Here is a 26,433-nt window from a genome sequence, read left to right on the forward strand (position 1 = left end):
ACAGGGATGTGAAGAATGCAGAGAATACCTAGATACACACATAGAGATTTCAGCTTGTATCAGCTATGAGACCTTGAATACCACTATGTTTCATTATCCTCACCTGCAAGAGGAGGAAGATGAATGCAGCCCAACACAAAATCCTAAACTTACAACATTATGAGAGTTTTTTTTTTGAAAACTGATCATGAGGTTCTTGAGCATAAACTTTGTAGAAGACAACACTACATGCAATATTAAAAGGTTGAACGGGGTTGAGAGATGGCTTAGCGGTTAAGTGCTTGCCTGTGAAGCCTAAGGACCCCGGTTCGAGGCTTGATTCCCCAGGACCCACGTTAGCCAGATGCACAAGGGGGCGCACGCATCTGGAGTTCGTTTGCAGTGGCTGGAAGCCCTGGTGCGCCCATTCTCTCTGTTTACCTGCCTATATCTGTATATCTCTCTCCCTGAAATAAAAATAAAATATTTTTTTTAAAAAAAAGGTTGAACGCTGTACCACAGAAACCTTGTTGAGCTAACTAAAAGATGTAACTGTCAATAAAGGAGAGTGAAAGGTGAAGAACAGTTTAGGCAGAGGTATCTCGAGGGGTAAAGCTTTCTTTACCCTAAAACCATGGGCTGTTGTTGGTAAATTCCAGGACCAGAATTGAGTTACCCACCACAGTGAGCTGTTTGAGAAGCCCAAGAGGCCCTCAAGATAATGGAGGCCATTACCAAAGCACTTGGGGACCCAACAGATATAAATGGTAAGACCCTATTGTTGAAGACATCACAGAATACAATGGCAAGACACTGAGAAATCATGATAGATCTGAGGTGGAAGTCTGCTCCCTACTTGCTAGTTTTCATAGTGCTAAAACATGCAATGTGAGCCACTGGGGGACAGTGTTCACCAACAGGTGAGCTAGCAACAAAATCAACCAGCAAGACAAGAAATACACTTCAGTGCAATAGAGGCACAAAGCTATGGGTGTACTCAAATGCTTTCTGACTGGATATGAGGCCTGCTAAGGGAGAGGAAATTCACATCTGACACTGAGAACTAAGTCAAAAGTCTATGGCTTAGAAGGTCATAAACCCTAGAGGGAAGCTTCCATTGTTCTTTGGCTAAAAGGAGAGGTTATTCTCATCAAATATCTGATTGAAAGAGCCTCAGTGTGGGTGGAAACAACTTGAGACATCATACCTGCAGAGACTGACTGAGGCCTTGGGGTAGTTTGAATGGATATCCTCCAAAAGATTCAGGACTTTTAGTCAATCTTATAACTTGGTGTCACTGTTGGTGGATCCTAGGTCCAGGCCTAAGGTGTTTGGGGGCAGATCTGGAATTTCCCCTAAAGACATGCAAAGTGCTTGAGTCCTGCCTGGGTTCCTGGAGTGTGCTTGCTTGGTGGTGCTTTTTGTCTCTTTCTCTCTGTGGACTTGTGAAAGGGGGCCAGTGACTGGCAATCTCCAGATTTTCCAATTAAGTGATGAGAAAAACAGAAGAACATGAAGAACAACCAGAGTTAGAGGAAGGGTAAACAGAATCAGGTATGGAGGGAGGAGGCACAATAAAAGGTAAAATATGGTGATCTTTTCAAGTGGAGAGAATAAATGCTCTTAATTTTACCATACTGAATCTCCTCATTATGCATAATAAAATGGACCCTTCTTTCCTGAATACAAGAATTGCTGTAAATTGGCTTACAGCAAAGTTGTGGGGGGACAGAGAAGATGGGAAGATACAAAAAGGTTGGCAGAATCAATGAACTGAAGGAAGGAGGGACCAGATAAGAAGAGAGGAGAGTGTGAAGACAATGGCCTCAGATCAGAAAAGCCTGTAAAGAGCAGGTGTCAGTCTTTGAGCGTAGGGTTACTGGTTTTTACTTTTCCTCAAATTCTAATCTGTGAAAAAGTACAATACTTATTTCCTTGAGAAATAATTATAAAAACATTTTCAGGGCTAGAGAGAATGCTTAGTGGTTAAGTGCTTGCCTGTGAAGCCTAAGGACCCTGGTTTGAGGCTCGATTCACCAGGACCCACGTTAGCCAGATGCTCAAGGGGTGGGGGGCACATGTGTCTGGAGTTCATTTGCATTGGCTGGAAGCCCTGGTACACCCATTTATTTCTCTCTCCCTGTCTCTCTCTCTCTCTCTCTCTCTCTCTCTCTCTCTCTCTCTCTCTCTCCCTCTCTCTCTGCCTCGTTCTCTCTGTCACTCTCAAATAAATAAGTAAAATACACAAAAAGAGTTTAAAAAAACATTTAATAGGTTGATATTGTATATATGTAAGTACAATGATTGTAATGGGGAGGTAATATGATGGAGAATGGAATTTCAAAGGGGAAAGTGTGGGGGTGGGGAGGGAGGGAATTACCATGGGATATTTTTTTATAATCATGGAAAATGTTAATACAAATTTAAAAATTTAGGGCTGGAGAGATGGCTTAGCGGTTAAGCGCTTGCCTGTGAAGCCTAAGGACCCCGGTTCAAGGCTCGGTTCCCCAGGTCCCACGTTAGCCAGATGCACAAGGGGGCGCATGCGTCTGGAGTTCGTTTGCAGAGGCTGGAAGCCCTGGCACGCCCATTCACTCTCTCTCCCTCTATCTGTCTTTCTCCCTGTGTCTGTCGCTCTCAAATAAATAAATAAATAAATAAATAATTAAAAATAAATTAAAAAATTAAAAAAATTTAAAATTTAAAAAAAAAACATTTTCAGAGCATAGCTAGTAACAGGAAATAGTATCACTGATAAGAATATTTCTTCTAATTAAGGAAACATTTATATTTAGTTTGACTCACCTTCCCAGAACCTTCTAATTCTTTCTTGTCTTTTAGTGCTTGTCCAGACAGCATTTTCATTTCAATGACTCCTGCTATTGCAATGATGGGTACAATTGCTAAGAGCAAAAGTGTTAACTGCCATCCATAAATTAAAGATATGATAATTCCTGTCCCAAGATTTGCTATATTTTGGGTAATGATAGCAAGCCTGGAGCCTACCGCCTGGAAAACACAAAGAATCAGAGAAACATTTTTATGTTATCTTTAGAAGGCACACTTATATATTAAGCATAATAATGACTCATTTCCATGGATATCTCACTTATAAAATAAGAAGCAAATGTGTACTTGTAAAAAGTTTTGGAGTTTCAAAAATGAGGATTTATTTGATTTATGAATAAATCTGAATGTAGACTGATAATCCACAATTCAATTACATCTTTCCCTCTATTTTGTCCCCATTCTCTTCCCTCCTTCCTACCTTTGTTCATGTATAGCCCAGACCCTCCTGCCTCTACCTGCATGATAGGTTTAAAGGTATGTGCCACCATGACTAGTTTAATAAACTTGGGAATAGAACCCATGGCTTCATGCATCCTAGGCAAACATGCTATTCACTGAGCTACACCCAACTCACTTATTCTTGTTTTTCAACATCAATAAAATCTTCCTGACTCAAAGCATGATCACTAAAGCTTTACACATTACTAAGGTAAAAAGTGTCTGACAATTGTACTGAAATGGAAACTGGAATTTTCCAGTGTTAGATATATTAACTGCTTAGAATTTAAGGATGATATTTGTCATTGGGGATATTTGAACATAGTTGAATATTAAACTTACTATGCTAAATATACTTGGATTTGATTTTGAAACAACAGAGTTGAAAGTTATTGAACTAGATTACAGTGATCAGGCACCAGAACCTTCTGTTAGAATGCCATAAGGTACATTGTGCACTGCTCTCAGTATTGTCCAGGATTTCAAACTCTCAACCTCAATCTACTGCAGTCCGTCACATCTCTTCTAGTACAAAATTACTCTGTACTCTCAAATCATTTCACATCCCTACTTTGGCCCCCAAACCTGATTTCTCTATAAATAGAACATGCCTTTTACTACTTCTTTTTCTCCTGGAGTAAGGCTAGTCTTAGTTAAAAGTTATAATGGAGTACTCTCTAGTATGGCCATTGCCACTTCTGTCACTTTGGGCAAATATAACTCTAAAAATGAATACCACTTAGTGTAATGACCAAAGCTTCTCTCTACTCTGAATTCTATGATGGCATCCTTTACAACTACCCACATTAGTCACATCAGTGTGACTTAATAGCAATCTGACACAATCAATAGACTGAGACTTAGTGGGGGAAAGGTGCCCCAACTTCCAGTAGCCTTGATATACATTAAATTCCTTACCAGATCATGAAACAGGGCTGACAGAGATAGCATGAATAATGAAGCACATTTATTTATATCCAGTGCAGTCATTAAGTTTATACTGATGAGACCCTTTTCCAAACTATGTATAGGTCAAAGATCAGAGTGGCCTTCAAAGACAGTTCTCTGCTTGTTGTAGGGTATCCCTGTTCTCAGTACCTACAATCCTACACAAAACTTCTTTACCAAAGCAACTGCTGCTGAACAGAGCACACAGAACATCCTCCAGGTCACAGTGCAGGTACTTCCCTGGTATTGAACATTTTACACATATTATAACACTGTAATGTTTCCTTCTACTTGCTTTCCATCCACAAATTCCTGTCCAAATCATCTTGTGTGGCTTTAAAACTCACCATTGAATTGAAAAGTTACCAAGTGAGTCTTTCCAGACCAGACATTTTTGCTAAGCTCCAGATATGCAAAGCTTCTTGCCTTCTTGACATCTCCAATTATCATCTAATGTGGGCACCACTAACTTAAGTCCCACATAAGATCCTCAAAACTTTCCCAAGTTTACTTCACCAACAAGATTCTAATTTCATTAAGAACCAAGCCTACTTTATTTTCAACTGTGCAACTCAAACCTTTCAGTCATTCTTTAACTTGTTTCTCAAATTCATCATCTAATTCAACCAACAACTTCTATAGAGTGTACCTTTAAAATATTTCCAAAATCAAGTATATTTTATTTACTTTTATTATAACTATACTCTTATAAAGCCACTGTGGCACTCTCTGCATTATTGCAGATTCTCTACCTTGATTCTTGTCTCCTTCAGCCTATTCATATAGCAACCATGTAACTCTCTTGATCAAAATTCAGCAGTGTTTCCCCAGCTGATTATATATACACTGCTGACCATAACCATTATCACTCTTCACTTTCATATAGAATTTTCTATCCTCTTTGCCAGAGAGGTATGAATGTTGTAGCCTCAAGGTCTTTGTACTAGATCATTTGATTAGAATACTCCTCCAGACACTTACAGGGATGGCATCTTTCCTTCCTTGGGGCCTCGAGCTTATATTACTACATCAGTGAAGCCCTCCTTCCAATGATAATTAGGCAGAACTTGGTCCCACATTCTCCTTTTTTCCTCTAAGACACCTTCTGACAATCTGATCTACTGTACAAATTCTGTATGAGCAAAACATCATCTGTTTTAGGAAGTTCAAAGTTATTTCATACAGTGTGCATCTACTTTTGTTAAATTATATAACCTGTATCTAATTCATAAATTTTGTTGGTTGTTCCAAGCAATAAATCACCTTAAAGCAAAAATTCCTGATATTTACATTGCAGTTGTGAAGTTCTGTGTTCTTCTACTTTCATAACCTCAGTTACTCATAAACCCAATTAAATAGACAGAAAAACTTCCTGCATTATACTGCCTTTCGGGATGATTAAAACATAAGATTGGTAGGGGCCAGAGATCATACATTTTTCAGCATCATAGTGTAGATTATTTCCACAGAAGATGTAGTTACAGGAGAAATTATCACTTCATCCAAAAATCAAAACCCATTAAACATTTCTATTTATATCAATTAGAGATTCAGGTAGCAATAAACTTTCAGTTTATAGTCTGTTAAGTTATGAAGTTTTTCCTTCCATAATTGTAATGTACATTTTGTTTTCTTCACTCTATTTTTAAGCATGTTTTCTTCCTTTGCTACTAAACCATAATGCTCCTTTAGTTTCTGACAGCAACTATACTATCCTCTTTTGTCAGTATTCATTTCAATTTTCCAAGCATTAAAAATAGATATTAAGGTACGATGAAGAAACTTCTTTTTGTCCTTTGGCATACACCTTCTTCATGGTATGAAGAGCATTGCAAAATGGAAGAAAGCCTATAGCTATCTGTATGCTACATAATATATTATCTTTAAATTTTGACATGCTTGGTAAAGCATGTGATACACTAGTGGGTTAAATATCTATTTACATTTTATTAAAAATAAGGCTCAAAACTAACACCAATTATGACAAAAACCAACTTCATACTAAGATTCAAAATAGAGTTAAGATGAACACGCATACAGAAAGGAGGCACATACCCCTTTAACTTGAGCAGCATCATTAGCAAGCCTGGTGGTCAATGCTCCAGTGGTGTTTTTAGGGTTATCAAACCAGCTGACATCCTATGGAACAAAGACATTTATCATCTTAAAGCTCTATTTATGAGACTCCAGGAGGATAATGACAGTCAGTTTTGTTTACCTTTCAGGATCTAACATCCACTAGACAACAAAGTGATTCTAAAAACACATAAATACATAACTTCATTTGTTTTTTGTTTTGTTTTTTTTCAATATGGGGTTTCACTGTAGCCCAGGATGACCTGGAATTCACTATGTATTCTTAGGGTGGCCTCAAACTCATAGCAATCCTCCTACATTTGTCTCGTAAGTACTGGGATCAAAGGCGTGTGCCACCATGCCCAGGCACTTCATTTTTAAAAACATTTTTTAGTCTCTACTTTGTCCAAAGCATGATTTTAAACTTTGAACAGTGAGACAAGTAATGACAAAGTTGCTGCTGTTTTAAAGGCTTCCTTCTAGCAATAGAAGGCACATATGAATAAACATGCCATCTCAGGTGATGATAAACATGGTGGAGGGAAAACAAGGTGAGGTAAGATATATAAAGTGAAGAAAGGTGCTACAGATTGGGAGACAGTGCAGAGAAAGCCTCTTTGTAAGGTGACATTTTCGCAAAGACCCACATGAAGGAAGGCTTAGGAGTATCTAAGGGAAGATATAACACTTAAAAAAACCCCGAGACAAAGTCTACACTTGATTTACTCATACATAGCAAGAAAGCCTTATAGCCTGCTAGCAACATAGGAAGCAAATTTGCTTCTTTATCTGTAATCCTCCCTCTACCTCTGGATACCACTGTTCTTCCCTGGTCATCTCTTTAACATGTTGTATAGTACCCAGTCTTGTGGGGGTATGGGAAAGATACTGTGTGCTACACATGAGTAGTATTGCAGATAATGTCTTTAAGGTGGGATGGGAAGGAATGCATAACATGTATGGCCTTTAGGCAACTTTGCAGACTTTTCCTTAATAATGTGTTTTTTTCCACATTTTAGAAGAACAATGCTGGCTTTTGTGAGGGCAAAATTCTGAATTGGGAAGAGGATAGAAGAAATAAACCAGCCAGGAGGCTATTGCAATATTAAACAGAGAGGGGAATCATGAAGGCTTTAGTTTAGAGAAGTGTAAAGAGTAGATATGATAAGCCTGGTGAGAGATGTGAACAAAAGTTCAAGTTTGGAAATGTTGGCATTTTAAACATTTATTAGGTATCTGAAGAAAGAAACTGATATGCAGCTAGCTAACTGTCCCAGGGTAGCATAAATTAACCAGATTAAAAACATTTTAAAAATTTAGATTAAAATGACATACTCAGAATAAGCAACAAGGATTTTTAAATTTTAATTCATGTCATAAATAGCTTTGGTTTTCAAGTAGTTACCTGAATTAATAGCTTGTGTTAAAGAAGTGACTATTATTTTTTTCAAGGAAACATTTAAAGCAAACAAAATGGTGTAACTCATTGTAGTCTACATCAGTTTGCTCTTCAGTATTCTCTAATGCTTAATGTTTCCCCCATTGAAATGTGACTTCCTTGAAGCTTCACCATTCAGATGTTTTTAAATAGTTTTTTTTATTTTTATTTGAGAGAAGCCGAGAGAGGCAAGGAGAGAGAATGGGCACACTAAGGCCTCCAACCACTGTAAACGAACTCCAAACCTGTGCTACCATGTGCATCTGGCTTATGTGGGTCCTGGGGAATCGAACCTGTGTCCTTTAGCTTTTTTAGGCAAGCAACTTAACCACTAATCCATCTCTACAGCACCTAGATTTTTAAAGAATAGCTCTGATATATGTGTTTTCTACTGAGCAATTTATGTAGAAGGGATTATAAGTTATAACATCCATTTCCTCAGCTCCCAAAGCATAGATGGATGATCTAGTAGTTGGCCTGGCATCTGCTGGGGTAATGGGCTATTTGGTGCTGGACCAAGGTAAGCCTTGAGCCTAAGGGAATGTCAGTAATAAATATTCTTTAAAAGCTGTGTATGCTGGCATACACATGTGATCCCAGAACATGGAAGGTGGTGGTAGTAGTATCAGGAGTTCAAGGTTCTTCTTGGCTACATAGTGATTTTGAGGCCCACCTGGACCACCACAACAAAAATCCTGTATGTATATATGTCTAAAATGTATATGTATATATACTTGTATATATATGTATAAGTGTGTATATATGTATATATATGTACATATATATATATATATATATATATATATGTATCTTTACATTTCTATATACCTGTATTGTGCTAGAAGAGTTCAAAAACAGGAACACTATTAAACAGTACTCTTTCATTCATCATGATCAGTACTAGCTGTGTCTGTCACACTACCTGGATATCATAAATATACCTTTTAAAATGGTAATGGAGTGAAAAAGGAGTATGAGTTCACACACAACTGGGAAGATGGATGGTCTTTTAGAAATCCAAACAAAAGATATGGATATTTCTCATCAGATTCTTTTTTTCCCAGTTACATGATCCAATGATGCCTTATCTATGCTAGGCAAGTGCTTTGCCTCTGACCTACATCCCCAGCCCTGTGGGGCAGCTTCCAGAGCTTTATGCAAGAGACTAGTGATTTTAAGAAGGAAATATTTCATCATATACAACATTTTGATGATGATTAAAGTTTCCCACTTGGAACTGGGCTGCTGTGGGTTACCTCCCCCAAGTACTCTTTCTCCTTTATAATGAGCACATTGATACTGTTGTTTGTTATACAAATACACATTGTAAAAGGCACTCTATTAAGTTATTGCTAGCTAATAGTGGCAGGATGAGTTACTGTATTAATCTCATCCCAGCAAAGAAACTGGGCAGTCAGGCATGAACATGAATCTAAATTTTGGAAGGAAGGTACAAAAGGTATCTATTGGTGTGGATGTGGGCGAAAGAAGGCTAACGAGAGAAAATATGAGGGATATAGAAAAATCACTTCTATTACTTTTTTTTTGGCTAATATCGCTTATGCTTACATGGTTCCCCACTGCTGAGACAAACTGAGTCATAAGCAGTCCAGTTCCTTGTGCACATCTGTGGCAAACACACTGCAGAGTAGCATAAGCCTGTACCTGCACCTCCAAAATGAGGCTCAGAGAGGACCAACATGGGACCTCAACCTGAACAATCTGTCAGAGCTTATAACACCTGGGTACACGGAGCTCAAGTGAGAAGTGAAAAACACACCAGAGAGCAATCTCAACAGCCATACCTGCCTCAGCATGGATTTGAAGACCATGTATCGGAGCCGCTTTGTGAGGATCTCTCCAGCTTTGCCAAATGTGTAGCCCTGTGAAGAATGAGAGCATCCCACACAGATTGTCAGACACTCAGGCAGTGATTATACAACAGGAGAAGGTTGATGACACCATTAAACCAGGATTCTAGACAAACTCACAAACCTCATTGTGTGAGTTTGTCATGCATATATGACCCTATGCTACAGTAAAATATGACCCTATCACTCCCATCCAGCTGACAGGCTGACCACAATTTCCTTAAAAATATATTCCTCCTCTTCTGATTCCAAGCTCTACTTACTTTCCCAGTGAACACATGCATATCACTCAGGAAGATACTGTGTTCCCAAGGCAGGGACTAACACTTGAAAGAAGATGGCTACATTATCTAGCATCTAAATTGGGATACCTGTGAAAGCCAAAGCACTACTATTAATAATTAAACAAGACCCAGAAGTATAATAAGGGAGTACAAGAATTTTTACTCCCCCAACTATAAAAGGTGCAGGGAACAGAGGTATCATATTCTTAATTTTCAAACTTAAAAGGTCAAATTTTTGTGAGCGAGTAGATTGAAAAAGGCAGCTGAGAGGACTTTCTGCATATTACTTCTTCACCCTTCAAGGCTATATAACCTTTTAGCTTAACAGAAGGGGAATAAAATGACTTGAAGAATAAGAAGACATAAGTGTGCTGCCATACTAGGCCACGTCTGGGGAGAAAGGCTGATTCTTCCCTCCAATGATCTAGGGGGCACCAGGGTAGAAAGAAGCACAGTCAACTTCCCATTTGACACTGGGAATTGATGGCCCACAGAAGACACACAGGGAAGTAGACTGGAGAGGCAATGGCCCACAGAAGCACACAGGGAAGTAGAGAGAAGTGATGGCCCACAGAAGACACACAGAGCGTGGTAAAGAAAAACCTTATTTTTATTTTGTGCTAAGTATAGTCAGCAGAACAATTCCCTGTGTACTAAAATGTTAATAAGTACTTGAGATGTATTAAATAAATAAAATTCAGAGTCTTAGGTAAAAATATTGTATATAACTAACCACTGATTCATTTAATAAGTAATTATTTACTATTGCTTCAGATTGGTCCAAGTTCTTAGTCACATGATCTCTGTTAATTAATGAGGCAATATTTTTGCTATTTACAGATTAAGAAAGCTGAGACTTACACAGATTTACTTATTTGTCCAAGCACTCATAACTGTGTACCTATACAAATGTTAACTGAACCTAGGTATAACCCCAAACTTTATACTGTATGCCTTAGCTCAATAAACTTTCAGAGTACTTATTTCCTTAGCAATTGCATTTGAACTACATGATTTGAAAGCTGCCACATTTGATTTATACATGTTTCCTACAGGGGGTTTTTGGTTTTGTCTGGTTTTTAGGACACACATTCTGCCATCATTAACTGGGTTCTTTCTCCTTTGTCAAGAGCTAAGTTATTTAACTTTTGAGCCCCCTTTTGAATTCAGTGTGATCTGCTTGGGGAGTTTTGTAATTTTTTGTTGCTTTTAAAATAAAGGCAGACATTTCTCTGAATATTTAAATTGACCAGCAATACTTACATCATAATTTATACCAAGGTCTAATACAAAGTCCATATTTGAGTCCCCACCTTCCATTTGTTATCATATTAAATCTACCAATATGTCCCCTATGATTACTTCAGGATTTTCAGTTGTGGAAGGGTTGGGTGGGGAAGAGAAAATAAGGAAGGGAGACAGAGAATGTAAAAACAACCTGACTATTAGTGGCCACATTAAGTGAGGAGAAATTGTAATATACTGAAAGTTACAAAGCTGTTTGGTTTATATTTCCTCTCCCAAATGAAGTAAAAATAGATAAATGGAGACATTTACCTGGAGGAAAAATGTAATAAAAGAAATAATTCCAAGGATAAGAAACAATAGGGAAAACAGGTTACTATTCTGTCGTTTAGTTTCAGGATCATCATTTCTTGTAAAAACCTATGAGAAAATATTTGAAAGATTATTAGTTTTATCACTGAAGAACTCATTCTGCATTCACCCCATTTCCCATATGACAGGATTGGCTTCCAACTAATGCCAACCTCCAAGGCATCTGTATTCTGCCTTCCTTAGAGACACAGGGGTTATGCCATTCACAGACAATTCCAATATTCTCTTGCTCATTTTTCCTCTTAGAGTAATGTGTGCCATCCTACAGTGCGAAGAGGAAGAGAATATGCTCCTGGAAGCCTTGGTAAGGAACTGTGCTGTGGGAAAGCTCATTGTTTTCCTGAGTGGACATGTCCCACAGTGTCTGGACAGAATCTGATGATGGCTCTTGCTGACCAGAGGAGGTGTATTCACTCAGCCTTTCAGAAACAAAAGAAGTTCCTGAGCTAGCATTCTTGTAGGAGGGACAGGTAGAGAGCCAGGTGATAGTTATAGACAGCTGACTGAGGTCCATAGAGGGAAACCTTTCCAGAGATGGTTAGAAGGACTAAAAGGACGCCTGAAGATGGAAGAACATAGACAACAACCACTCCACAGGGAAAGAAACACCTCTCTCTCTCAAAGGCCAAGCCAGTCTGGGTAAAAGAGATACTCTCCTTATCAAACTCAGACAATTTTATGCTTTGTAAAAAAGAAACAAAATGTTATTTTCAGAAGACATTAACTCAATTTTTCTTGTCTAGACATTTCAACAAAAATAAGAGCTCAAAAACACTGAATTCTCACTCTGTATCAGGTATTACTTTGGGCAGATTCACGTGCTAATCCTTGTTTTTATTACTTTCACTATTTTATGCAGAGAGGAGTAAGTAAAGCTCAGAGAGATAACTAACCTATTAAAGATAACATAGCAGGAGATGATCTAATGAAATAAATTCAGGTCAATTTTCCCAGATTTCACTGTTTATACTGAGGCAGATGAGATGGTTGCTTGCCTACCCAGTGGCATCTCAGAGCTAATATGCCTGCCCCATGTCTCCTACCGTCAGACATATGTTTTATAAAAGGAATTAGAAAAATTAAAAGTGCTTAAGTTAATATGTTGTTAAAACTTCCAAGCCATTTCTAACTTAGCTACTTTTAATCTTTTCTTTTGATGACACTACAGTCTCTCTCCAACACCACAAGACATATATTAGAATAGAGATAAGTAAACTAAAGTATGGTCCATCAGTCAAATTACATATAATTTGGTGGAATGCAGTTATGTTCATATGTTTCAACACTATACTTTGCTGATTTTTCATAAAAGCAATATTTTTTTTGCAACAGAAAACACATGACTGACCAGCAATGCCTAAAATATCTGCTCCTCTTATACTTTTTTCTTAAATCTTTTGCTTATGCTTGTGTGTAGGTGCACACTCACTGGTGTGCATGTGAAAGCCAGAGCACAACCTTGGATATTACCTCATTTTTAAAGACAGTAGCCTTCGTTGGTCTGGAACTCACCGATTAGGCTAGACTGGCTGTCCAGTGAATTCCAGGGATCATGCTGTCTCCACTTCCCTAGCACTGGGATTCTAGGTACATGCCACCATGCCTGGCTTTTATTTTTTTATGTGGGTTCTAGGGATCTGCTTTAGGTTCTAATACTTTCAAGATAAGCACGTTAGTGGCTGAGCTATCTTCCTGGAACCTCCTCTTACACATTACAGAAAAATTTCCTGGGCTCTGTTCTATAGTATATATTCTATAGATTCAGTTTTGTTTCCTTCTTAGTAATTTTTTTCAACAAATATAAAAGTACCTCATATAAGCAGGAAGTGACAAAATATCTCTTGAATAAGTACATTAAATATAAATATTAACCTAGATAGGCATATATAGACTTGAATAGTTATTATTTGTTATAAAATGAAGTCTTTGGTTCATGATTCTAATGGTGATTAATGTCTTTCTACACAAGTTTTTCACAGCATGACAGGGGTGTGCTTAACATAATGGCTGGAACATTTGTATTTGTCATTAAAGAGAGAATATGACTTCCTAGATTAAAACTTAATATTGAAAATGCCACTGATATGGGCTGGAGAGATGGCTTAGCGGTTAAGCGCTTGCCTGTGAAGCCTAAGGACCCCGGTTCGAGGCTCGGTTCCCCAGATCCCACGTTAGCCAGATGCACAAGGGGGCGTACGCGTCTGGAGTTCGTTTGCAGAGGCTGGAAGCCCTGGCATGCCCATTCTCTCTCTCCCTCTATCTGTCTTTCTCTCTGTGTCTGTCGCTCTCAAATAAATAAAAATTAAAAAAAAAAAAAAAAAAAGAAAATGCCACTGATAAAATCAGATGGAACCAATATGACTTCAATCTTCAGGGTATTTGTTATGGTTTGTATATGAAGTATCTCTCCAAAAGGCTCACTTGTTAAAGGCTTATTTTTCAGCTGATAGATCTAATCATTGAGAGGTGCTTGGATCATGAGTGTTCTTACCTAATCAATGGACTAGTCCTTTGAGAGATTAATATGTGCCCTCTTGGAAGGTGATGCCTCATTATAAGAAAGTAGACAGTATCTCAGTGAAGAGGGATTCCTAGAAAGTTAAAACCTTGTCCCTATTCCTTCTATCTCTGTTTCTGTTTCCTGGCTACCATGAGGTGAGAAGCATCTGCCACATGCTCCTACTGCCATGATTTCCTGCCTTACCTAAAGCCTGAAGAAATGGGTCCAGCTGACCTTACATTGAAACCTATGGAAATGTAACCAAATAAATCATTCCCTCTACTGTATTTCTTCGCTAAAAACTGGGCATGGTGGCACATGCCTGTAATCCAGGCTACTTAGAAGGTTGAGGAAGGACAGTTTCAAGTTCTGCCTGAGTTATGTGGCAAGCTCAGGGCCAGCCTAAGTAATTTATCAAGATCCTGTCTCCAAATAGAAATCAACAGGTCTGGGGATGTAACTCAGTGGTAGTGGATACCTAGCATACAAAAGAACCTTATATAACATTATCTTTTATAAACAGAAAAGGAAAATAATCTCAGGTATCTTTCACAGTGATTAAAATCTAACTAATATACAGATGTTTGTTCCTATTTTAGTCATGAGGTAAAAATTACATCCTACACAAGTAATTTGTGTTCATGGTCACGTCTTGGCCAGTGTGCATATTACACAACTGTTGACCTAGTCTGAGAAATGTTGCATGTTGGTGAGGTAAAAGACAGTTCATGACTTTTGCTGAGAGCTCAACATTGGGAAGTATAGGAAAGTGAGTTCCAGATTTCAATGACTTCTTCAATGAATGAGTGCCCAACCCACTAGAATAGAAATTATCAAGACCTCTGGATAGAAACCAGGATCAAAGAGTATCTAAAAAAATTATCATTCCTCTGATAAATCAGACTTCAGTTCTTACTTTTTAAGAAGCTGGTTTTGTTTGAAGGAATATGTTTCTTTATGGCTAATGCATATTCATTAAATAGTTCAGTCAGTATCAGTAAAGACTCATAAATAAATTAAAAAATACTTACCCCCACAATCTTTGAGAATATTACTGCAAATGCTGGTTGCAAGCCACCATTTATAATGGCACAAAATACACCAACCACAAAATAAGGCCATTCAGTTGAGTTCAGCTTTAGAATTCTCCAAAATGAAACTGAAGGAACATTTTCATCCTAAAAATCATAAAATATTTCAAGCTAGTTTAAAGAAGAACCTATCATTGATTTTACTAGTTTTTCTATAGGGATGAAAACGTTTTCTTAGATATGTTCTCATTTAGCACAGGCTGGCCATGAGCTCAATATGCTACAGACGCTGTTCTTGGACTTTTGATCATTCTCCTTTCAGTCCCCAACTGCTAGGATTATAGGAGTGACACAAAATTCTTAAGTGTATATTTAGGCGATTTTTATTCTTTAACAGTTGATAGTTCTTTAGTTTCTACTACAGTGATGACAAATTATTATGGTAAGCCTCTATTCTTTAAGAAATGAACAATGCTTTTAACTTTAGACCTGGAAATCAGCAGGTGATAAGAATATTTTATAAGTAGGAATAAATAAAATAAAAATGTAATATTTAAAGACCTCCTATCATCTCTACATTAAAAATTTTAATTATAAAAATCTGTAATGCTTATTCTTAATTTATAAATCTTTAATTCTTAATCCCTTTAATTTCTAAACTGACTATAAAATGTTGCTGGAACACTCAGGAGGTTAGGACCGAAGGATTATGAAAGCTAACTTCTTATTCCTGCTTCTTTTCTAGCTCTAACCCACCTACCTAGGAGAGCCACAAGGTGTGTGGGAATGTAAACTATGTACTCATCCATACCTGGATCTCTTTTGTACTAAGCTTTCTGTCTTGGCCATGTGGTCCATGGGTGCTCTTGCGAGTTGACCTTCTTCTTATTAGACTGGATCCTGCATCATTTGAAGACATGTCTAAGGCATCAGTTTCACTTTTGGATTCAAAAACTTCATTTTCTAATTCAATTTCATTTCCTCTTGTCTAAAATAAATAAGAAACATGCATAATTTAGTTATACTTAGTTAGATAATAAAATCTATTGATGAACATCAGAATCAAGCAAAATAGTAATTTATTTAAGTCATAGAAAGGATAAAATTAAGCTGCTATTTCTTTTTGTGTGCTATGTTGGGAAAATAAAAACCACTAAATAAGAGGGATTGCCTCTGAATGTACTGAAATAACATGACATTCCTTCCACATATCTTATGTAGTCATTTCCTTTCTGGAGGTATGTGGTTAAATCAAGTTTGCTTTTGGATCACTGTGTGAACAGAAATATGGTATAAGCCACATAGTGCTCCACACTTATAATCTAAAATTTTATAGTAGCCACATTTTAAAAAATGTAAAAAGAAAGAGCGTAAATAAATTGTTGTTATGCATCATATTTTCACAATATGTCAAAAATACTGATATCTAATATCTAATGACGTTACTTTATAAATTTCAGCATGTAATCACCATAAAAACTTACTGAGTAGGCTTATCTTTTAAAATCAGAAACAAGACAGAGATATCCACTTTATTATTACTCTTACTCAATATAGTATCTGAAGTCTTATCCAGTGTAATAAACAAGAAAAAGAAATAAAGGAATGCAAATAGAAAAGGAAGAAATAAAATTTCTATTTATAGATGTTCTGATAAAAAAAAAAACACTCAGAAAAGTAGCTGGATATAAAGTCCACATACAAATATAAGTAGTTTAGCTGGGCATGGTGGCACATGCCTTTAATCCCAGCACTCGGGAGGCAGAGATAGAAGGCTTGCTGGGAGTTCAAGGCCACCCTGAGACTACATAGTGAATTTCAGGTCAGCCTGAGCCAGAGTGAGACCCTACCTTGAAAAAAAAAAAAAAAGGTGGCTTCTCTATATGCCAATATTGAAATCAAGGTGAAATGCCAATACCAATTGCTTTATAAAATGCCTAGAAATAAGCCTAACCAATGAGTTGCAAAGACCCCTACAATGAATTCTTTGAGATATTCAATAAAGAAATTGAAAGATAAAATAGGAAATGGAAAGACCACCCATTTTCATGGATCAAAACTGAGACATGAAAATGACTATATTATCAAAACAACCTAAAGATTCAATGAAATATCCGTCAAAATCCCAATGACATTCTCCACAGAATAGAAATAATATTAATACAGAAACATGCTTCTTTTCTAGACAATACTATATGTGTTTAAGACAGAGAGAGAGAAATAAAGAGAAAGAGAAAGAAAATGAATGAATATGGGTAGAATTATGCTATGGACATGGATAATGGTGCACTCAGAAGCCATAGACGGTTATTATAAAAATTTCAGTGCCAGGGGTGGGATACTTTCCAGTTAGTTGTTGGCCAGGGAGATCCCTGATGCACCAAAACATTACAGGCCTTTGCCAAGGCTCTTGGTTGCCCTTCAGAACCAGATGATAAGATCTATTGTTGATGACTCTACATGCTGAAGGTCATTGAGAAATCAAGCTGGAGATGAGCTGGAGACCTCCTCACTGCTGACTAACTGTCAGAAATATGTAAAGAGCTATGCTGCATTCAGCCTTTTGGGAGAGAGATGTCATCAACAGTGTCAAGTGACAGTAGACCTTGCAAGCCTTAAGATTAGCCAGCTAGGTCAAATGTGTCAACTGTTGCAATAATGACATGTCTTTTATGAGAGAAACGAACTGTTCTCTAATTAGACTGGAGGTCTGCTCCATGGGAGGGACTACATGTCAGGTACTGAAAACCTAGTCAAATGCCTATGGCTGGGGAGTCATGAGCCCTAGGGGAGTAATGCCTGCTGTTGTCTGGTCTGGCTAACTGCATATATTATGCTCACCAAACTGTCCTCTAAGCATGTTTTTATGTTTATACCTACATATTAATGGTACTTTTGCTTCTAGCTGGAGAAACTTCCTTTCAGATAGCAGTGACCACTGGGGTGACTCAAAAGCCACCATAGTGCTGAGAAGAAATGACAGTGGTGTGTTCAGCACCAAGACACCTCTTTCATACTCTCCAAAAACAGCTCATCACTTACAAAGGTAAGCCTATCAGAACTGCATCCAATTTTTCAATGGAACTCTAAAAGCAAGGAGGGCTTTGAATTTTAAAAGACCCTGGCTTCCAACCCAAATTACTATACTCAAAAAAATTATCCCTTATCATAGAAGGTAAAAGTAAATTTTTCATAATAAAAGTAGGCTTTGTGAATATATGAGCACCAAAACACCCCTACAGAATATACTGGATGGAATACTTTATACTGAAGAGAAAAACAATAATTTGCAAGTTGCTACTGGAGGTAAAAAAAACAATATTGAAAACTAGAACAGACATGAAATCAAATGAAGATCAAGAAAACAACTAACTCCCCGAAGACTTCAACATTACAGGGATTAGCTCACTCTTCTCAATTATAACTCTGAACATCAATGGAGTCAACTTCCTAATGAAAAGACACAGAGTAGGCTGGAGAGATGGCTCAGTGGTTAAAGGCACTTGCTTGCAAAGCCTATAGCCTGGATTCTATACCCCCATTTCCATGTAAAGATAGATGCACAAAGTGGTGCATATATCCAGAGTTCGTTTGCAGTGGCACTAGGCCTTGGCACAATGATTCTTATTCATTATTTCTTTCTATCTCCTTGCAAATCACTAAATAAAATAATATTTTTAAATGGCACAGGTTAAGAGTTTGAACTGGATACATTCATCTGCTGTCTTCAGGAAACTTCCCTTCCCATAAAATATAGACACCACTTTAGAGTAAAAGAATGGAAAAAGATATTCAAGCAATTCTGTCTGTACTAATATCTGAAGAATAGACTTAAAACCAAAAGCAATCAAAAGAGATAAAGAAGGTTACATTATACTCCGCAAAGAAACAATTCAACAAGAGGGTATTACAATCAGAAAAATGTGCACCAAATTTTATAGAGCAAAAGCTACTAGACATTAATCAGAAATATATCCCAATACAATAATAGTGGGTGAATTTAAGACCTGACTGTCATTACTAGTCAGATCATCTAAACAGATAATAAGGAAAAAAAAAAAACAACCAATGGAGCTAAATAACACCATAGATCAAATGGACTTCACAAATACCTACAGAACATTTCACTCAAACACTACAGAATACACATTCTTCTCAGAAGTTCATCAAACCTTCTCTAAAATAGATTAATCAGGGCTGGAAAAACTGGCTTAGTAATTAAGGCACATTCCTACAAAGCCAAAGGACCCAGGTTCAATTCCCCAGTACCCACTTAAAGCCAGATGCACAGGGTAAGGAATGCATCTGGAATTCATTTGCAGTAGCTGCAGTACTTGGCACACCCATTCATTCTCTCTCTCTCTCTCTCTCTCTCTCTCTCTCTCTCTCTCTTTCTCATAAATAAATAAATAGATTAATAATACAATAGGACATGAAGCTAGTCTCCATAAATTCAGAAAAATGGACATACTTACCTTTCTAGTATTGGAATACAATGCAATAAACTAGAAGTCAACAAGACAGACATCAGAAAATACACAAATTCCTTGTGGTAGTTTGTATGGCCCCATAGACTCAGGTGTTTTATTAAAATTGAGTTTGCAGCTTTAGCGTCTAGTGGGCAGACTTCTGCTACTGGGAATGGGGCAGAGATTACTGGGAGTGCATCTGAATTCCAAACCAAAGGTATGCAGAGAAGTCTGAACTCAGCTAGGTCCCTGCTTGTTGCATTAATTAATTAGTTAATTAATTAATGATAAAGACAGGGGGGAGGGAGACAAAGAAAGAATGGGTGTGCCAGGGCCTCCAGCCATCTGCAGACGAACTCCAGACACGTGCACAACCTTATGCCCCTGGCTTATGTGGGTCCTGGGGAATTGAACCTGGGTCCTTTGACTTTGTTGTCAAATACCTTAACCACTGAGCCATCTCCCCATCCCTGATTCTTTTTAATGTGAGAGAGTGAGAGCAAGAGAGAGAGGGAGGGAGGGAGGGAGAGAACTAGTATGCCAGGGCCCTCTCTAGTCACTGCAATTGAACTCCAGGTGATGTGTGCGCCACCTTGTGTGCCACAACCTAGTGGCTTGCATCACCTTGTGTGTCTGACTTACATGGGATCTGGAGAGTCAAACATGGGTCTTTAGGCTTGGCAGGCAAGTGCCTTAACAACTAAGTCATCTCTCCAGCCCTGCTTGTTGCTTTTTAATGTTTGCTGGCTTTTTGGTGGTTTCTCTCTGCTTGGATCTATGAAAGGAAGCCAGCTTCTTCCATCACTGATGGAGCTCCCCCAATCTGTGAGCTTGAAATAAATCCCTGCCTTCCATCAACTGTGCTTGGTTGGATGTGCATCCCAGCATTGTGGAAGGGACTAATACACTCTGGGAGATTGAACAACCCACTGTAGAATAGTTAATGGGTTGCCAAAGAACTGAATGAGAGCAAAAGCACAACATACCAAAACTTATGGGGCACAATGAAATAAGTCCCAGAAGGGAAATTTATAGCTCTAAATGCCTATAATACAAAATAATCCCAAATCAATTACTTAACAATCCATCTGATGTCTTTGGAAAAACAAGAAAAAACAAATACAAAAATAGCACATGGAAGGAAAGAATCAAGATTAGGGCAGAAATCTATGAACTGGAAACAAAGAAAATAATTTTTTAATTGATTAATCAAAGAGTTGATTCTTCAAAGAAAAATAAACAAAGGCTAGAGAGATGGCTTTGTGTTTAAGGTGCTTGCCTTTAAAGCTCAAGGACTTGGGTTCAATTCCCAAGTATCCACATAAACCAGATACACAGGGTAGCACAATTGTCTAGAGTTTGTTTTCAGTGGCTGGAGTCCCTGGTGTGCTCATTTTCTCTCTCTCTCTCTCTGGCTATCTGCCTCTCTCTCTCCCTCTCTCCCTCTCTCCCTCCCTCCCTCCCTTTCTCTCTCTCTCTCTCTCTCTCTCAAAAATGAATAAATAAATAAAATATTAAAAAAGAAACAAGATTGACATACCCCTGGCCAAATTGATCAAAATAAAAAGAGAAAATAGTCTAATCAAGTGGATGAGAGATGAAAGGAGGTTTTACAACAGATATCAATGAAATTAGGAGAATCATTAAGACGTATTTCAAAATCATGTATCCCAGGAAGTCTGAAAGAAATGGATGATTTTCTTGACTCACATGACCTTCCAAAACTAAACCCAGAAAAGACAAACCATCTGATTAGAATGATAACATTTAATAAGATTGAAGGACTAGTTAAAATCCTCCCAATAAAAAAGTCCAGGCCCAGATAGATTTATTGCTGAATTTTACCAAACCTTCACTGAAGAAATAAAACCTCTTCTTCTCAAGTTATTTCACAAAATTGAAAAGAAGATATGACTCCTTGACTCCTTTAATGGAGCCAGCATTACAATAATACCAAAACCATACAAAGACAACAACAGGAAAATGGAATTATATAGCATTATCTCTGATGAATTTAAATGCAAAATTCCCAATAAAATTCTTGCAAACCAAATTCAAGAACACACCAAAAATATCCACCTTGATTAAGTTGGTTTTATGCCAGGATACAGGGGTGGTTCAACATACAGAAATCAGTAAATGTATTATATCATGTAAATAGATTTAATGACAGAATTCACATGATACTTTCAATTTTATATATATTACCTTCATGATGAAAACACTAGAGAAACTATGGATGGAGGAATCATATCACAACATAATAAGAACTACATCCAATGGACTTAAGACCCATATCATACTAAATAGGTAAACACATGAAGCATTTCCACTGTCTGGAACAAGACAAGGATGTCTACTCTCACCACTGCTATTAACATAGTACTTGAAGCCTTAACTTGAGCAAAAAGACAAAAGAAAGAAATAAAAGGGATACAAAATGGAAAAGAAGTCAAAATATCTCTGTTTGCAGATGATATGATTCTCTACATAAGTCACCCAAGAGACTCCTACAAAACCCTTCTAAAATGGATAAACTCTTTCAACAAAGTGGCAGGGTATAAAATCAGCACCAAGCAACAGCCTTATTACATACCATTGACAACATACAGAGAAAGAAATCAGGGAAACAGTCCCATTTACAATAGTCAACAAAAAACTAATTATCTTGGAATTTCCCTTACCAAGGAGCTTTATAACAAAAAAAATTAAAATATTGAAGGAAGAAATTAAAGAAGACACCAGAATATGGAAAGATTCCCCCATACTCACAGATCAAAAGAATTAGTCAAGAAAATGGCCATTCTATCATGAGAAATATACAGATCCAATCCAATCCCAATCAAAATTCCAGTACCATTCTTCACAGAAATATAAAACATAGTTTCAAAATTAATATGGAAGTAAGCACAAGAGGCCTCAGATAGGCAAAGGCATCCTCAGGAAGAAGAATAATACTTGTATTATCATCATACCTGATTTCAAAATACACTGCAAAGCTATATTAATAAAAATAGCATGGTACTGGAAGAAAAACATACATAGATCAATAAAAAATAATGGAAGAGAGTGCTGGAGTGATTGCTCAGTGGTTAAAACACTTGCCTGCAAAGCCTAATGACCTGGATTTTATTCCACAGTACCCACATAAAACCAGATGAGGAAAGTGGTGCATGCATCTGGAGTTTGTTTACAGCAGCTAAAGGCCCTGGTGTGCCCTCTTCTTCCCTCCCTCCCTCCCTCCCTCCCTCCTCCCTCCCTTCCTCCTTCCCTCCCTCCCTCCCTCTCTTACTCTCCTCCTCCCCCCTTGCAAATAAATAAATAAAGCATTCAGTTACCCACCAGAGCTTAGTCACCCATCAGGGTGGTAGATTGAGAGATAATGATAGACACAAAACTCATCAAGGCAGAAAATTGGAGGCTGCCATGTGGTCAGCACTGAAAGAGACTTATAATATGCCCTCCAAGGCTTAGGAAACATTCTGGGAGAGGTGATGGAAAGAATGTAAGAGTCACAGGGTGGCAAAATAGACTCTGAGGCATTGTCTCTTCCCCAAGAGACTGAATGGTGCATTCATGAACCTACAGTGAATACCAATAATTTGAGGATCCTCAGTCGAGTAGTAACTGGAGAGAGATAAGAATATAACCCTATGGCAATATGACTATTATGCAAGAAAAGAAGGGAGGAGAATAATTAATAGGTTGGTATTGTATAAACGTAAATAGAAGACTAGATTAACAGGGGTGCAAAGGCCCAAAGTGAGGTCAGGAGAAAAGATTGAGTAAAGGAAAGGTGGAGGGAGGGCTAATCAAAATCTAAGAGGATATAAATAAATAAATCATATGGACATTAGAACACATTTGGACAATGGAACACTCAGGAGCCATAGATCGTTGCTAGAAAATTTTCATTGCTGGGGATGGGATACCTTCCAGTGTGTTGTTGGTCAGGGAGGCCCCTGATTCCCCCAAAACATTATAAGTCATTGCCAAGGCCCTTGGTTTCCCACCAGGAATAGATGGTAAGACCCTATTGCTGAAGACTCCACATACTTGGGCTGCAAGGCCACTGAGAAATAAATACTTCTGGAACTGAGCTGATAACCTCCTCCATGTAGACCAGCTAACAGAAAGCTGGAAGAAGCCATTATGCATGTAGTTCAATGGGAGAAAGAGATACCACTAGTAGTGAAGATACTCAACAGTGGACACTGCAAACCCTTTAATTGGTGAGCCAGGCCAAATGAGGCAACTGGTGCAACAGTGGCACATCTATCATGATGGAAACTACCTGCCCTCCAATTGAACTGGAGTCTCGCTCCATGGGAGGGAATTCCCTCATACTGAAAACTTAAAACAGGTGTAGTCATGAGCCCCAGGGGTATAACATCTGCTGATGTCTGGATAAATGTATATACTATGCTTATCAAACTGCCCAGTAAGCACTTTTCTTAATATTCATACCCTTATATTAATGCTACGCTCACTTTGGGTAGAGAATCTTCTCTTTTCAGATGGCAGTGACCTCGGGATGACTCAGAAGGTATCATAGTGCTGGAAAGAAGTCACTGGAGTACTGTGTAACATCTCGATCACACCTTCCAAGGCTCAGGGTCTAATGTGAAAGAGGTGGCAGAAGAATGTGAGAGCCAAAGGAAGGGTAGACCTTCTGACAATGTGCTCTCTTCAGACACAAAATGCCCTGGATATCCATGACCTCACAGTGCCTGACACTACCTACCCAAGACCATCATAAGAGGAGGAAAAGATCATGGCATCAAAATAAAAGAGAGACTGATTGAGATGGGGAGGGATATGATGGAGAATTGAATTTCAAAGGGGAAAGTGGGGGGAAAGAGGGTATTACCATAGGTTAGTTTTTATATTCATGTAAAATGTTAATAAAAATTGAGAAAAAATAAAAGTAAAAGAAAGCTTCATGTTGATTTTTTTGAACTAAGCCTTCAGAATTCTGTGTGCATTTTTTATTTCTTTTATGATATTTGTTATCCATCATTCAAGTAGCAAGTAGCCATTGTAGCAGGTAGCTATTATAGTGGCTATCTTACTTTTAAATCTTATTTACTTATTTGTATGTTGGTACATGTATGTGTATGCGCACATGTACTAACCCATGTACATGGAGGCCAAAGAAGAATGTTTGGTGTCTCCCTACAATACTCATTTGCATATTTCCTTGAGACCCCGGAGACAGAATCTCTTTTCCACACTGAGAGCTACTGTTTTTGCAAGCTCCAGTGAGTCTCCTGTTTCTACTCCCAACAACATGTAGGTTACTGGCAGGTGTGGCCACACCCAGCTGTTTATGTGAGTGCTAGGGAATTGAACTCCAATGGTCAGGTCTTAGCTCTGTCAGACTCTCATTCCTTTTTATTTTATTTTATTATTAGAGAGAGAGAGAGAGAAAGGCACACACACACACACACACACACACACACACACACACACACACAGAACTAGTGTGCCAGGGCCTCAGCCACTGCAATCAAACTCCAGATGCTTGCGCCACCTAGTGGTCATGTGAGACCTTGTGCTTGCCTCACCTTTGTGCATCTGGGTTACATGAGATCTGGAGAGTAGAACATGGGACCTTAGGTTTTACAGGCAAGCACCTTAACTGCTTAGATATCTCTCTATCTCTAGACTCTCATCCTTAAGAAGCAACGTGTTTTTACCCACTGAGCCATCTCCCCAGCCCTAGTTCCTCTCTCTCTCTTTTTTCTCAAGGAAAATATATCTAAAGACTTGGCCTGATTCTAAATACCCAAATGAATTTTTTCCTACATCTTAAGTAACCAAATAAATAACATTTATCTATAGCATTAAACACAGCAGTATCAGCTTGTTACCTTTATAATAAAGGAAAATTCTGTAGTTATACTACACCTGCATTGTGACTAGTTTGAAGTAAATGCCTTTCTCTTTCATGAGTTCATCATGATTTCCCTTCTCCACAATGACTCCATCATCAAGCCCAGCGATGACATCAGCATTGCGCACGGTAGATAAGCGATGAGCTATCACAATGGTGGTCCGGCCTTCTCTGGCCTAAAGAGAGAAATCTAGATTTTGGTACCTGAACAATTAAATACAAGCAAACTCATTCATTTAATTTATGTTTACTGAATACTTTAAAACTATCACCCAAGAGTATCTGGCTTTAGTAAAGGTAAAATCAACTGATAATGGTTAAACTCTTGTTTTATTATAATAAATTTAAAATCACATTTATATATTAATGTAACTTAACACTTATCAATATAAACTTAGAGCAATTATCAAGCAATTAAAAATATAAAGCCCAATGTCCCAGGCATTAACCAAAACAAACAGGACAGGTGCTATATTGACTACATATATATATATACACATATATATACACACATATATACATACATACATACATACATACATACACATAAATTACATTTAGCCAGCAATCAACCTGAAGAATTACGGAATGATTCACTTAGAAAATCAAGATCCAAAGAGAAAGATGAGGGCCCAAAGTTCAGATGTCAGTGCTTGATTGACCTGAATCCAAATCTTGTTTCTTCAATTTATGAATTCTAAATATTTATCCAAGTCTTTTAAAAATGTTTTTTAAATATCCTTTCCACCTTCCTTTCTCCCTCCCTCCCTTCCTTCCTTCTTTCCTCCTTCCTTCCCTCCCTCCCTCCCCCTCTCTTTCCTTCTTTCTTTCTTTCTTTTGTAAGGTTGATGTATTCATATGTAAAACTTACAATTATTCATATGTAAAACTTAACAATTATCAGTTCTTAGGGTAGATAATAATGATTAAATAATGTAATGCACAAAAAGAGCTTCTCATTTTAAATAAAGTGCTTAATTAATGATATTTGCTTCAAGGTTCATATATGGATAAATTGAAGAGCAATGTGAATGTT

At 37.7% G+C, this 26,433-nt stretch overlaps 1 protein-coding gene and 1 long non-coding RNA gene across 3 annotated transcripts in view; one reads left to right on the forward strand and one right to left on the reverse strand.

The window, feature by feature from the left end:
• Positions 1-18,060, forward strand: part of LOC123464026 — a 35,763-nt gene extending 17,703 nt beyond the window's left edge. Inside the window, exons 3-4 of the long non-coding RNA XR_006639318.1 lie at positions 11,748-11,805; positions 17,938-18,060. This is a non-coding gene — a long non-coding RNA (uncharacterized LOC123464026). The remainder of the gene's footprint in view (positions 1-11,747; positions 11,806-17,937) is intronic.
• LOC101594396 (ATP-dependent translocase ABCB1) overlaps positions 1-26,433 on the reverse strand; it is a 104,469-nt gene that overhangs the window by 15,173 nt on the left and 62,863 nt on the right. For both annotated transcript variants that reach the window (XM_045160431.1, XM_045160430.1), the window contains 7 exons: positions 25,412-25,573; positions 15,844-16,020; positions 15,033-15,179; positions 11,442-11,549; positions 9,535-9,612; positions 6,271-6,354; positions 2,785-2,988 (listed from right to left, as the gene is read on the reverse strand). In XM_045160431.1, the coding sequence (XP_045016366.1) occupies positions 2,785-2,988; positions 6,271-6,354; positions 9,535-9,612; positions 11,442-11,549; positions 15,033-15,179; positions 15,844-16,020; positions 25,412-25,573 (960 nt within the window). The remainder of the gene's footprint in view (positions 1-2,784; positions 2,989-6,270; positions 6,355-9,534; positions 9,613-11,441; positions 11,550-15,032; positions 15,180-15,843; positions 16,021-25,411; positions 25,574-26,433) is intronic.

This window comes from Jaculus jaculus, chromosome 10 (assembly GCF_020740685.1).
Source record: "Jaculus jaculus isolate mJacJac1 chromosome 10, mJacJac1.mat.Y.cur, whole genome shotgun sequence".
NCBI classification, from domain to species: domain Eukaryota; kingdom Metazoa; phylum Chordata; class Mammalia; order Rodentia; family Dipodidae; genus Jaculus; species Jaculus jaculus.